Source organism: Chlorocebus sabaeus, chromosome 22 (assembly GCF_047675955.1).
Source record: "Chlorocebus sabaeus isolate Y175 chromosome 22, mChlSab1.0.hap1, whole genome shotgun sequence".
NCBI lineage: Eukaryota > Metazoa > Chordata > Mammalia > Primates > Cercopithecidae > Chlorocebus > Chlorocebus sabaeus.
Window position 1 is genome coordinate 12173262 of NC_132925.1, and position 14118 is coordinate 12187379.

The 14118-nt window shown below is 33.7% G+C and overlaps 1 protein-coding gene across 10 annotated transcripts in view; it reads left to right on the forward strand.

Annotated features, from left to right (window-relative positions):
- Window positions 1-13494, forward strand: part of ZNF654 (zinc finger protein 654) — an 82735-nt gene extending 69241 nt beyond the window's left edge. For 5 of the 10 annotated variants that reach the window (XM_007986158.3, XM_038003185.2, XM_007986159.3 and 2 more), the window contains 3 exons: window positions 3876-4017; window positions 7538-9884; window positions 10475-13494. In XM_007986158.3, coding sequence (XP_007984349.3) covers window positions 3876-4017; window positions 7538-9884; window positions 10475-10482 — 2497 coding nt within the window. In that variant the 3' untranslated portion in view covers window positions 10483-13494. The other 5 variants (XM_038003182.2, XM_038003183.2, XM_073009659.1 and 2 more) reach the window with 1 other exon arrangement.
- Window positions 13495-14118: the final 624 nt, after the last annotated feature.

The window sequence follows — 14118 nt, forward strand, 5'->3', positions numbered from 1 at the left end:
TAACACAATGGTATTTGTCTATGCAAACATATCTAAATATAGAAAAAGTACAGTAAAAATGATGTTATAATCTTATGTGACCACTGTTGTATACACATTCTGCTGTTCACTGAAATGTTGTTACACTGCATATAACTGTAATTTTTGAAGTATTATCATTTTTTGATATGTGGTTATTTGGAAACTGAAAAGAGTCATGACAGTTATAATAGATCTTTTCCTATGGGAATAGGAATGTTCTCTGCCCTGAGCTATATCACACTATTTAAACAGGGTAACTTTATTTCTTTCATTGTAATATACTCATAAATAACTAGAAACAAGTATACATACACACACACACACACAAATAAAAGAAAAGAAAAATACATTTTATTTTCTTCTTCTATTGGTAACCCATTTCTACTGTTTAGGGAAGGACCTTAAAAATATTATAATGCCTATCTTCCAGCTCCTGGCCACAGGCACCTTCTAAGAATACAAGCTCAGTGTCTCCAGCTGCCTAACCAAAAAGGAGTCTTTAGCCTTCTTTTTGTCCCTTCCTTCTAAGTAGTGTGGGTTCTGATGGCCTGCCCTCTTATTTCTTCTACCCCTTTTCTATATTTCTGAATGTTAGAAAAAGTCCCTTTTCTTCCTTCTAGAAGTTAATTTTCACTGTAATTTGATGAACAGGATTCTTTTCAGCGTCCAAAGTCTGTGCTGTCCATTTCATCCTGGCCTTGCCTATGAGTCAGCTTGTCATTTATCTTTCCTCTGTGTGAATAGAACCGGATCCACAGTTTTGCTGTATCCCAAGTCAATGGGGCAAGTTGCTAAACCCATTTCTCTTTCACAATCATTAATAATAATAATAATAGCCACAAATATTTGCTGAGTGCTTCCTATATTCTTTGCTTTATATATGCATATGTCATTTAACCCAGCAAGCTTAGGGAGATAATACTGTGTTCAAGCCATTCAATACTGTGTTCAAGCCATTCAGCTAGTAACTAGTGAAGCCAGGATTCAAACTTAGGCAGTCTTCCAGCCTCTGCTATATTAAAATTACTTAAAATAAATGGGTCAAGTTTGAAAAAAAAAAAAAAAAAAAACTGCATTGTAAGGGTAACTGACCTCATTATCTAGGTTTTCCTCAGAAAGTAGATGACTTAATGGTAATATTAGTAGTTAACAGGGTCTTGTATTAGTTACCTGAGAAATGTGCTGTGTTTTCTAACGCATACAATGAATAAAAGAAAACGTGTATAAGCGTCATTAAACCTGCTCTTTTGGTCTTCTAAAAGACTATCAATGGTTTTCAGGATTTTTTCATTGTTTTTTATTTTCCTTCAGAATCCACTGTACAACTAACACCTAAGATCCCATGTTGTAAATCCAGTCAAAATGGAGCTTCATAACACTATCCTAAGATTTCTGCTTTGCCTGCTTTAAAGCAAAAATCCATAGTGGTAGCCTTCTCTTGGCAAACTTATTAGGATATTGCAATGTACATATTACAGGCTTTCAGCATTTAGGGGAAGTATATGCCAGACATTTCACCTAGGTGTTTCAATTATCTCTCTTAATTCTTTGGATAAAGATGCTGAATAGGAATAATCCCAACCTTTATGTATAAGAAAACTGTATATAAAAGAGATAACAGTCATACAGCTAGTAAGAAATGGAGTTGGAATTTGTACTAGTTTGCAAGTGATAGCACCTGTGCCTAACTAGTATAGGACAATATTTAGGGTGCAGTATGGGCTACATGAAAGCTACATGGAAGGCCACAGGTGGTTCTCAAAGGTAACTGCTACCAGGGACACTGACATTGATAATGTTTTTCAAAATCTGTTTCTTTTCTGTCATTTGGCTTCAGTCTCTCTTGCTGGAGGAACATCAGCAAACCCCAAGCTTAATAGTTTAGAATTCAGAACATCCCAGAGATTCTGACAAGCCTGACTGGGATCACCTTCCCACCCTTGAATTAATATCTGAAGGGGAATGCAGAGGAGGGTCACACAGGAGACATGGCCACTGGCCTTCTACCTTTGTGTTTTAGGGCTTTTCCTAGAAAAGGGTGACTCATTGAACTGGGTGTGCCACTTCAGCTAGTGTATAATGCTGTATTGAGATTTAGGTCTCTCTTATTTCCAATTCCATGTTCTTGCCACTGCATCCACTAAACAATGTGTCATTGTACATATTTACAATATAGTAAGGGTTGGGGAAATAGGTAGGACCTATAAAATATAAACAAGGAAGCATATGATAGGCATGAATCAGTAAGAGGGATCTTTTCTGAAATAGGTATCACTTTAGTTTGGGGTATTCATGAAGGCTTTCCTGAAGAGATACTTGATAAGGCCTTTGAAAGATAAGCTCATCTTAGGCATGAAGTACTTTCCAAGTACAGCAGTCAGTATAAACAAAAGTGAGAATAAATAAAGCAGTTTAGCTGAGAGTAAGGAGTTCCTAAGATTCAAATCCTGAAACTCCTAACTCTAAAACCCACATTTCTATTGCTGTTAACTTTATAGCATAAGCACTAAATGAAATGTGATCAGGGAGGCTGAAAACAGATCAGGTTAGAAACCACTCTAGAAATACACGTGTAAAATTAAAGGGCCTAAAAGGGTAACATTGAGAAAGAGTGATACAGCTGAGGGCAAAAGTATACTTGAAATGTAAAGACACTGCAAGATAAACAGGTTAGAACCAGATGAGGATAGAGGAATGTTTAGTGTCACTGACTGATCTAGGAAAAGTTCATCAATTTTGCAGGAATATGATTAGTTCTGAGTGGGTTAAGGTGATGGAAAGCAATATAAATTGAAACACCCAGGCATGAAAACTGGAAAGCAGTAAAAGCTAGAGATGCGGTAGGAAGGTATGAAACCTCAAGAGAATTCTAAAAGAGTATGAGTGCAAAAAAAGGGGGGATAGTGGACTGAAACTTAATAAATAGCTAGCATGAAATGGAAGTGGAATTTTGGTTTTACTTCTCGTATGTTGCTTGCTGTCATTTTCTGTTTTGTGTTTTCTGTATTGTCTAAGTAGACTACGTGCACCCTCATGATGGTAATCAAGCCGTCCTTAGACTTAATACCTGTGTGTGCTGAGCTCCAAGTATATGCTCATCACTTTTAAAAAATACTTTCATTAATTATTTTAATACTTTTAGATTATGATGCTTTGGACACTTTTATGACATGTTTTGAAGAATTCTAATTTGCTAAAATGTGATATCGAAATATATCAGCTCTATCATATGATTTGCCTTTGTCTCAAAACCCACTGCTCTTAGCCTTGTGCATCAAATAACAGTGGCTGTATTTGAGAAAAGAATCTGCATATGAAATAGTTCAAATGGTCCATAGCCTGTCTGTTTAAAAGTATGATATCTGAAACATACTATTTCAGAATCAATACTATAACATACTTACAGTTTTAATCTTTAGAACTTTTGATGTCTTAATAAATTGAAAATGAAAAGTATGAACCATTTCTTTATAAATAGTCTACAACATTGGTTTCCAAATTTACAAGTCAAATATTAATTAAAGGCCAGAATTTATTATTTTTAAGTAATATCAGTATTGGCAAATTAGTATTCGAATTTCTGTTTTGACCCAGTAGTAGAGACATCTTAGGTATGCCAACATATTGTTGGAATTCATTCCTTACCACTGTACATTTGTGATTTCTGATAGTTCTTCCTCTCCCAACTTTCTTTAGTTTCATAGAGGTAGCAGAAGTAGCTTGGGGGTGAACGTAATACATATTTACACTCATATACATTGCAGCCAGGGCACTATAGAATCAGGGAAAGATAGCTAATGTCTATATTTGAATAAACTGTATTTTTGATAATTCTCTTTTTTTCTCATTTACAGGGAGTTGATTTTCATATGGAGTAAACTACAGCTTAAATCTAATCCTTCAAAACAAGTTTTTGTAGATCAATGCTACCAGCTTTTAAGAACAGCAACTAACGTGAGAGTCATATTTCCTTTCATGAAAATCATCAAAGATGAGGTAAATAGGATATATTGATCCCTTACATTTAAAATTCAGTGGCAGTTCACTGAAACTTGAATCTCTTTTGATAAAATTTATTTGATTTTAAAATGGAAGGAAAGGAGGATTTTAAGGCCTCATTTTCCATACATTACATTCTCCTGTGTCCTAACTGCAGAGTCTCAACATGGGAGGCTAATTTTTTGTTACTTAAAGTTTAACATGGAAGAAATTGCTTCCATTACAACCTTTTTTCTTATAATTAATTTGTTACTTTCAATATTATCCTAAATCCCATTTATAGAATCTTAACTAATTTGCAAATAAACTTGGTATATCTATCGATAATACCAGTTCACTGTCACAGAGAAACTTACTTCCAGTTTTAGGTCCACTGTTTATGTGTAAAGGAACAATGAATTCTGAGGTATTTTTGAAACTTAAGGACAAAGTTTTTAAATTGTTTATTTGAAGTAATTGTAAAAATGTATTACCTCTTTCTAAAAATAGTCCTGAATCAAGTTTTTCTTGGGCCACTTGCAAGTGAGTACAATCCTACATGAGTCTTACGTAGACATGAAAGTGGATCCTGCAGATCTTTTAGTTTTCCCCCCAAAATATCAATAGGACTTTGAGTATAAAGATAAAGCCACTTTACATTTTAGGTAGCACCATTAAACTAATCTCTATGTTGGTTACTTTTAAATATATAAGGAGGCATCTATTAAATAATACATTTTAATTTTTTTATGTTTTTATGCATTTATTACATTCATTATCACATCACGCATTAGATGTATGATCATGTAGTGATCATATTCTCATGGTAATTTTGCTAACTGCATTCATGGTATGCTTATTAAATGGTGAAATATCATTCAAATGCATTCTCAAAGTAAACCTCTCCTTCCAACAAAAGAAGAAAACTATGTTACAGAACATGTCTTAACATTTGATGTGCATTAGAATCACCTGTAAAACTTAATTTTAAAAAATAAAGATGTATCCATATTTTTGTACATGATTCTTATTTGTACCAAAAATTGATATATATTATTATAGAAAGTTTACAATGTAAGTGAGGTTTTGCCAGTCATCACACAGCTTTCTTCTTTTCACATGTGGGGTAAACCTATGAATATATTATAAAAGGAAAATTCAAAGATGAAATAAGTATTAAAAATACGATGCTTAATAGTTTATACTCCACTAAAAAGACTTATTTGTTGGAATAAATCATTCAATTGCCTCAGTACTGTGAAGAGTCATAAATACTGTGTGAGTTCAGGAGACATAGATGGCATATCTAAAAAGGGTTCACAGAGGAAATACTTTAAGCTGTGTTTTCAATGACATAAGAATAGTATTAACATTTGTAGAGAATTTTATAGCTTACAGGGCACTTTTTCCTCATTTTATTATTTGTTTTTCACAACCATCTGGTGACATTAAAGGGTAGCAGAGAAATGTGGGGAAGTGGGTGGGGGATGAGACTAATGCCAGAGACTGTGTGTGGTAGGAGGAGTGATTATCGGAGATACTTAAAGGAATTTGAATGCAACAATTCATTCATTTCATTGAACGAATTGAAAATTCATAAATATCCTGGAACCATCAAAAGATTTCAGGTAAGGAAGTAGCCTGTTCTCTTTTTTGATGATCTTAAGATTTTTAAACGTGAGCATCTGTATACATTATAATTTTATGAGCCAAGATAGAGGACGTAGGCTGGGAGCGATGGCCTACATCTGTAATCCCAGTACTTTGGGATTCCGAGGTGGGCAGATCACTTGAGGCCAGAAGTTTGAGACCAATCTGGCCAACATGGTGAAACCCCGTCTCTACTAAAAATACAAAAATTAGCTGGGTGTGGTGGCTCATGCCTGTAGTCCCGCTACTGGGGAGGCTGAGGCAGGAGAACTACTTGAACCCAGGAGGAAGAGGTTGCAGTGAGCCAAGATCGCGCAATTGCACTCCAGCCTGGGTGACAGTGCGAGACTCTGTCTCCAAAAAAAAAAAAAAAAAAAAAAAAAAAAAGAGGATGTAGATAGAAGTATGGAGAAAGAAAAGGAATTCTGTTTTGAATGAATGGATTTTGAATTTACTGTATCTGAAAAATCTAGGTAGTAAAGTCTAATTATAATTGACATTTAGAAATAAGTAGTTGGAATTCAGAAAGGATTCCAAGTTGTAGATGATGGATTTGTAGGAGCAAACTAAGTAAATGCAATAGGTCCGACTTTCACTCATTCTGCAAACATTTATTCAGAGGTTACGATGTACCAACTTTTATGCTAACTATAGGGAGATATAAAAAATGAAACACTGTCCCCTGTAATTTAGGAATTCAAAGTTAGGAGGTGAGGACATACACATACACAGATATTTATAAAACAAAATTGAAATGTTTTTTAAAGATAAGTTATTCTGGGTGGAAAGAATGGGGAATTTTAACTGTACCTCAGGGCAGAGACCAGGATAAGTGGGAAGAAAAGCCTTCAGATTAGAGCTGATTCTCAAAAGAATGAATAGGAGGATCAGTAGGAATTTACTAGCTAGATAAAGTGAAAATAAGATGTGGTAAGTTAAGGTCTGCCTGTGGGAAATCTAAGTAGTTCTGCAGGGTTACACAGCATGTAAGGGACTAAGAAAACGTGAGGCTGGCAAGGTAGTATCCCTTCCTGTAAAATATACTATACCATATGTAGGCAGTATGACATATATACATATATATGATGTTAAAGACATTATTATGGTATCTCCTCCAATCAAAATAAGCTTTTAGATTATTCCATACCACTAGAGAGACACTATTATAACTAAGATGGGTCGACAAAAGATTCCCAAGTAAAAGCTGATGCAATTATCCTTGAGTCATCAGTAAACGTTTCAAAGCTTGAGTACTATTCAGATAACTTCCAGGGGGGCTCATTATTCTGAGCCTTAAATATCTTATTAGATTTGGAAAGATTATAACTGCCTTCTTTATGTGGGCCACATTTCCCCCCTTTCTGGATAAATAACATTACTTAATAAGCAAAATAAGTAATATTTTTTCATATAGCACCATAATAAAAGTTCCCATAAGCAGTTTTTTTTAAGCCTAGTTTATTTCTTGATGTGGAAAATTGATAAATCTGTTAAAATACGTATAATTTTGACCCTTCTCTCAAAGAATATGAGATTTATACCTAAAATAATAAATGGGGGTCTAGAATTCTAAGAAATCTTAATCACCATAAGTTTATGAAACACCGTAAGTCCATTTTGTATTATGGATAGTGGGGCTTGTCAAATGTGAAAATTAAATAAATTAGAAGCTAAAATGCTATCTATTCCACATTATTCTCAAGTTTTAAAAACAGAGAAAGGTATATATTTAAAGAGTTAAACAAGGCTACTAAATACGGAAAACTGCACAATAGAATACTATGTTTATTGAGCTTTCATTTTTAAGAGTTGTATTTTTTAAAGATAGACTAATGTAACCATTTTTTGGGGAAAAAAAAAAGTAGCACTAATATTTTTATTTTTCCAGGTTGAAGAAGAAGGCTTGCAAATTTGTGTCGAAATATGTGGTTGTGCTCTGCAACTCGACCTTCACGATGATCCCAAAACTAAATGTCTGATTTATAAAACAATTGCACATTTTTTGCCAAATGATTTGGAGATCCTCAGGATTTGTGCACTCTCAATATTTTTTCTGGAGCGCTCCTTAGAAGCGTATCGTACTGTTGAAGAGCTTTACAAACGTCCAGATGAAGAATATAATGAAGGCACAAGTAGTGTTCAAAATCGTGTTCGTTTTGAATTGCTTCCGATTTTGAAAAAGGGATTGTTTTTTGACCCTGAATTTTGGAACTTTGTAATGATTAAGAAAAACTGCGTAGCATTATTGAGTGATAAATCAGTAGTTAGATTTCTAAATGAAAGCACACTGGAAAATAATGCAGGTAACCTAAAAAGGACAGAAGAACAGCAAGGTTTGGATGAAGGGTTTGACTCTCTTACAGATCAGAGCACTGGAGAGACTGATCCTGATGATGTATCTGGAGTGCAGCCTAAAGGTCATATTAATACGAAGAAAAACTTTACAGCTCTTAATACTTCCAAAGTAGATCACAGTGTCCCAAGGCATCGTTGTATGTTATGTAACAAGGAATTTCTAGGTGGTCACATCGTAAGGCACGCCCAGGCTCATCAGAAAAAAGGCAGTTTTGCATGTGTAATATGTGGTAGGAAATTTAGAAACAGAGGACTTATGCAGAAGCATTTAAAGAATCATGTTAAGAAGATACAGAGACAGCAAATTGCTGCAGCTCAACAGGATGATCAGGAAGTCACTGCTTTGGAAGAAATAAATTGTTCTAATTCTTCCATTTCATTTGAAAATGGGAATTCTGATAGTAAAGATTTGGAAGTAGAGACTCTTACTGCTTCTAGTGAAGGAAACAAAGAAGTCATCCCTGAGCATGTGGCTGAATTCATTGAAATTCCCGTAAGTGTACCAGAAGATGTTATTGAAAATGTTGTTGAAAATGGCAGTCCTGTAACTTCTTTAAATAATGTCTTGAAGCCTTTACCTGAATGTGGGGATGATTATGAGGAGGAAGAGGATGAAGAAGGTGATTATGAAGAAGATGATTATGACCTGAATCAAGAAACTTCAGTAATTCATAAAATCAATGGAACTGTATGCCATCCAAAAGACATATATGCCACAGATCAAGAAGGAAACTTTAAGTGTCCTGCTCTTGGCTGTGTCCGGATATTTAAAAGAATTGGGTTTTTAAATAAACATGCAATGACCGTACATCCAACTGATTTAAATGTGCGACAAACAGTAATGAAGTGGAGCAAAGGAAAATGCAAATTTTGTCAAAGGCAATTTGAAGATTCTCAACATTTTATAGACCACCTTAATAGACATAGCTATCCAAATGTGTATTTTTGTTTGCATTTTAATTGCAACGAGTCATTTAAGCTGCCATTCCAGCTTGCCCAGCACACAAAAAGTCACAGGATATTTCAAGCTCAGTGTAGTTTTCCAGAATGCCATGAGCTTTTTGAAGATCTTCCTCTGCTATATGAACATGAAGCTCAGCACTATTTAAGTAAAACACCAGAATCATCTGCACAACCAAGTGAAACAATTCTTTGGGATGTTCATACAGACTCAAATCCTAATCATCAGGAAAAAGACTCATCTAGTAATGAGAAACAAACTATTAGTCTGCCAGTTTCTACTAGCAAATCAAGGAAAGAGTCTACAGAACCAAAGACATGTATAGAAAGTATGGAAAAGAAAACAGACAGTTTAGTTCAGAATGGAAATGAACGTTCTGATGACACTGTTTCAAATATAAGCTTGATAGACCAAAAGATGCCTGACATAGAGCCAAATTCTGAAAATAATTGTAGCAGTAGTGATTTAGTCAATGGACATAGTGAAATAGAGCAAACACCTTTAGTTTCATCGGATCCTGCTTTGAAAATTGATACAAACAGAATCAGGACAGAAAATGGTTCCATTTTACCCAGTGTTGTACCACAAGAACACAATACCTTGCCAGTATCTCAGGCACCTTCCAAACCAAATCTGACAAGTGAACATACTTCATATGGCTTAATTTTAACAAAACCATACGTCAGACCATTGCCTCCCAGTTACCTTGACGAACGGTATCTTAGTATGCCAAAACGCAGAAAATTTCTGACTGATAGAGTAGATGCCTGTTCTGATCAAGATAACGTATATAAAAAATCAGTGAAAAGATTAAGATGTGGCAAATGCCTGACCACCTACTGTAATGCAGAAGCACTTGAGGCTCATCTTGCACAAAAGAAATGTCAGACACTCTTTGGATTTGATTCAGATGATGAAAGTAAGTCTTCTATCTTCTTAGTAGAGATATCTGTAAAAAAAGAAAATGGCATAAATAAAACTATTATAGATCTTTGAGATTTAAAAACTTGACATTTGTGTAGCACAGATAGTGAAGCATTACTCCATACGTTATTTCCTTTAATACATACAACCAGTATGAGGTGATACTAATATTCCTGTTTGGTTGATCAAGCAACTGAAATTCACAAGTAATTTGCATAGGGCTTTGCCTAAGAACTTGTGCAAGGCAGAATCTGAACACAGGTTTTTCATATTCTTTGATTATACTTCTTCCACTGTATCAAAAGTTCTTCTTCATTCCAAGTTTCATATAATAAAAGTTGTAATTTTGATGGGAATTATTTTTCATATGCATTCCAGAATAAGTGCATCTGTGTCTCTGTTACAAAAATAGAAGTAGAAAAAGAACAGAAAATAATTGAGAAACAAAATCAGAAAAAGAGCTTGTCTTTCTACTAATAGCAATATCCTTTAAAATGACAGGGTGTAAATTAAACAGGAATCTGACTTGGAATTCCGGTTGAACGTCAATAAAATTTGAATTAACAGATGTGTTCTGTTTTACAGGTGCCTGATGAAAATATTTCAGAAAGACCTATCAATCAAGCAGTAGTGTGAAAAAAACACTATAAGAAAATGCATCATCAGTTTGCTATTTCCCTGATGGCCTTAATTTTAGAGTGGTCTCGGATTACTAAAGATAAAGACAAAGCACATTTTCTAGAATGAACTCACAGAGATGTGCTGGTTTAGACTCCAAAAGGGTTATTATAAAACTCCCAAAGTACCAGTTTTCCAGAAAACCACATTTTAAGATTTATGATGACTAATAGCAGCAGCATGTTCAGTTTCGCTTATATGAGAAACATGTTTAGGCAACTAGTCAGAAAACCAGCGATGGCCTTACAGAAAGGGAAAAGTTAACACATTATTAAAAAGTGTGTGTGGGGAGGGGGGCTGGTTTACAATAATAAACCATTTAAAGTATTTTATTCTACAAATGGGGTTTGTTTTCTCGTCATGCATAATCAGATTATGTCCCCTCCCTTCTGGTCAAACATGTTGAAGGAACCGCTGCTGTTTGGTTTGTGATGATTTAGAAACTTATACATTAACATACCACAGTGCTATCAATTAAAGATTGTAACTGGTTTCCAGATGATTGATTAAGTCAAAGTTCAATGAATGGCACGCCAGCATTGAAAATTAAGAAATTAAAAAAAAACCACAGTGCTTTGCTAATAAGCTCTTGATGGAACTTCCCACTAACCACTTTTGTGGTATAAATTAGTTACATTTAAAGGGCAGCAGTGTCAATAAAATAGGGAAAAAAAAACCATCAGTAACTCTGGGGAGAGATGAAAGGAATCTAAGACTTTACAGGCTTTGTAGTTGAAGGAAAACACTGAATTGCAAATTATTCAATGTGAATAATGGTAAAAGCACACTGGGATATTTCTGTTTGTATATTTGTTGGGACATTGCTTGATGATTCATAGTAAGGTCCTTTAGACATTAATATGAGTTATCTAAGTACAGTCCTATTAAAATAACTGGCTCAAAAAATCAGCTAAGAATCAGGTTGAGAATTCATTCATTTTATTCTATTAGGAGAGGTAATTCCAAAATAAGCCATACTACTCCTGTTTTTTTATTCATTATTGATGACTCTGGTCTGAATAGTAATTTTTATATGTAAAAGGCAGTAGTTACACAAAACATTTGCACAACACAATAAGAGATACATTCATGCATTGTTTTCCTTAGTGATAAGTTATTTTCCTAAGAAAATTTTAACTTAATAAAGTGTTAACAAAATAAATATTTTTAAAAATACTCTCTCAGATGTTTTCCATTTGTGCATTATGGAAAGGAAGATGCTTAAAGACTTCCTTTTACCTAATAGTGTGTAAATCTAAAACAGGGATAAAAATAACAAAAAGGCAAACTGTTTCAAAACGGATCTCCTAATGTCCCAATGTCAAATATTCCAGTTATTCTAAATAACAAAATCTTTGTTCAAGGCAGATAATCTCATCAGACCCTATTATTAGACCTTCTTCAATGAGGCTATTATGGAAGTGGGGAATTTCTTCCAGGTAGCATCCATATTTTATTAGGATTTCCAGATCATGATAGATCAGATGATTTTTTTTTAATTTCCCGGTTTTATTCGTTTATCATCAGCATTCACTACTATGCAATGATGGTCATAAGTCCATTCCAAATTTAAATTTGTTTCTGTTATGTAGCCTACATTAGGCTGTGGAATTTACATTTAGGTAACTAAACACAGCTCATAATTCAAGTCTTTTCTTTAAGGTCAGCTAAAAAAATGTTTTCTGTATTTCTTGATACTAAAAATGTAATGATTTTTATTTTAGTTCATTCTAAAAGTATGTCTTGTAATAAAAAGTCTGTTTGGAAACTGGTTGATTTGGACAGTGAAGTCTTTTGAAATATTTCTGCTTTGTACATTTTCCAGAAGTTTAATATTTTATCACATTTTTCACAAGTTGTAACAACTGATATAAATCCATGCCCACAAAGTATTCCATTTTCATTACTTCCACTGTTCATGCAAAGATGTTTCAAATATATTCCATTTGTTATTTGTCTTTAATTTGAGGTTTATTTCTATTTTTGTGTTGCTAAGAGAAAATTATTTCTGAAAGACTGAGATCAAACTGGTTTATATATAACTAAATCAAGGAATGTTTTATAAAATTCTATTTGACCACCCTGTCTTAACCTCGGTTTACATATTTCTCAAATAGCTAGTGAAAGAATGTGTTCATTTTATTATGTCTGTCTTTTAGCACATAAACCTACATCATTTTGCTTTTATAGGGTGCATAAACTTCCAACAGTTCTAATTTGAGCTTCAGAAGAAAAGGAAGCTTGCTTCTTATTCCTCAGATTCTTCTTTTCTTCTGTTTTGAGGATGTATTCATCCTACATGGACCAAGTTTCAAATCTTCATTTTTAAATAAAAATTTCCTTCAAAAAATTAAATGTTAAATTTCTGCTGTGTGTCAGTAAGGTCAAGAAAATAGCAAATCTGAATTTTTGCTGCTCAGATATTATGGAGGAGGTAAAAAGGGTAATCTCCATGGACAAGGACACTGGTACTTTGGGCTTTAGCCATATTCATTTTTTTTAAAACCACCAATTATATAATACTTAAATAATTTATATCATTGAACTTGTGATTCTTTTCAAATCACACTGAAGGTTCAGCCGTACTCCTTTCATGTTTGGTTTAATACTGATGTATGGATGAAAAACCTAAAAGGGATGATAGTGTTTATTTTTTAATTTATTTGGTACTGTAAAACACCTTTTCAGAATGAGTAAATGCTGCATATGCATTTTGGAATTGTTAATATGTGAAAGATATTACAGATTCAGCAAGAAAGGAAATTTGTGCTTCCTTGTTGAATGTTAAATTATTTTACTTTGCATTTTATAAGAGTACAAATTAAAACTGAGCCATTGAACTGCAATAAATCAACAATAGTGTCTCATTTCAAGAAATTTTTTGTACTGTACATAGATTTGTTCAATAAAACGTTGTCCTTGTTGGTAATCAAGTGTTCAATTTTATGTAGTACATTGCTTTCAAAAGGAATTAGACTTATATAAGGTATATATTAAATGAAAATGTCAATTATGTCTTATAAAGGAATGGCATATTTCAGTTAGTATCATTACCATATTTGGATTGAGTGATTTTTTAAAAACATAATATAGAAAATAGAAATATCTAAAATTTTACACAAAATAGGCATTTTGGGACATTTTAACGAATGCCTATATGGAGGAATAAAAGTTGATAGAATTCTGTTTCACCAAAGTCACTTCAGGTAAGTGGGTTCGGTGTGATACAGTACTTTCTGCAAACTTAGTAGGTGTTGGAACTCTCCAAAGGCAAGACAGTAGATAAATTTGTCTACATTGGTAATTCTTCAAAAATGAAGAGCTTCTGGTGGAACTTAAAAAAAACAAAGACTGAAATCATTTTGAAATATTACAATATAAATAATGATGAAAATTATTTCCTAGGAAAGAATTCCACTGGGGAAACAAACGTTTTAAAGTCAGTAAGCTGTAACCCAAAGTGATGTCCTTGAGCATGAGGGCTCCTACTTTTTTGGTTCGCTAACAAAGGAAAACCCTCCAAACTATTTGTTATAACTTGCAATTGGAAA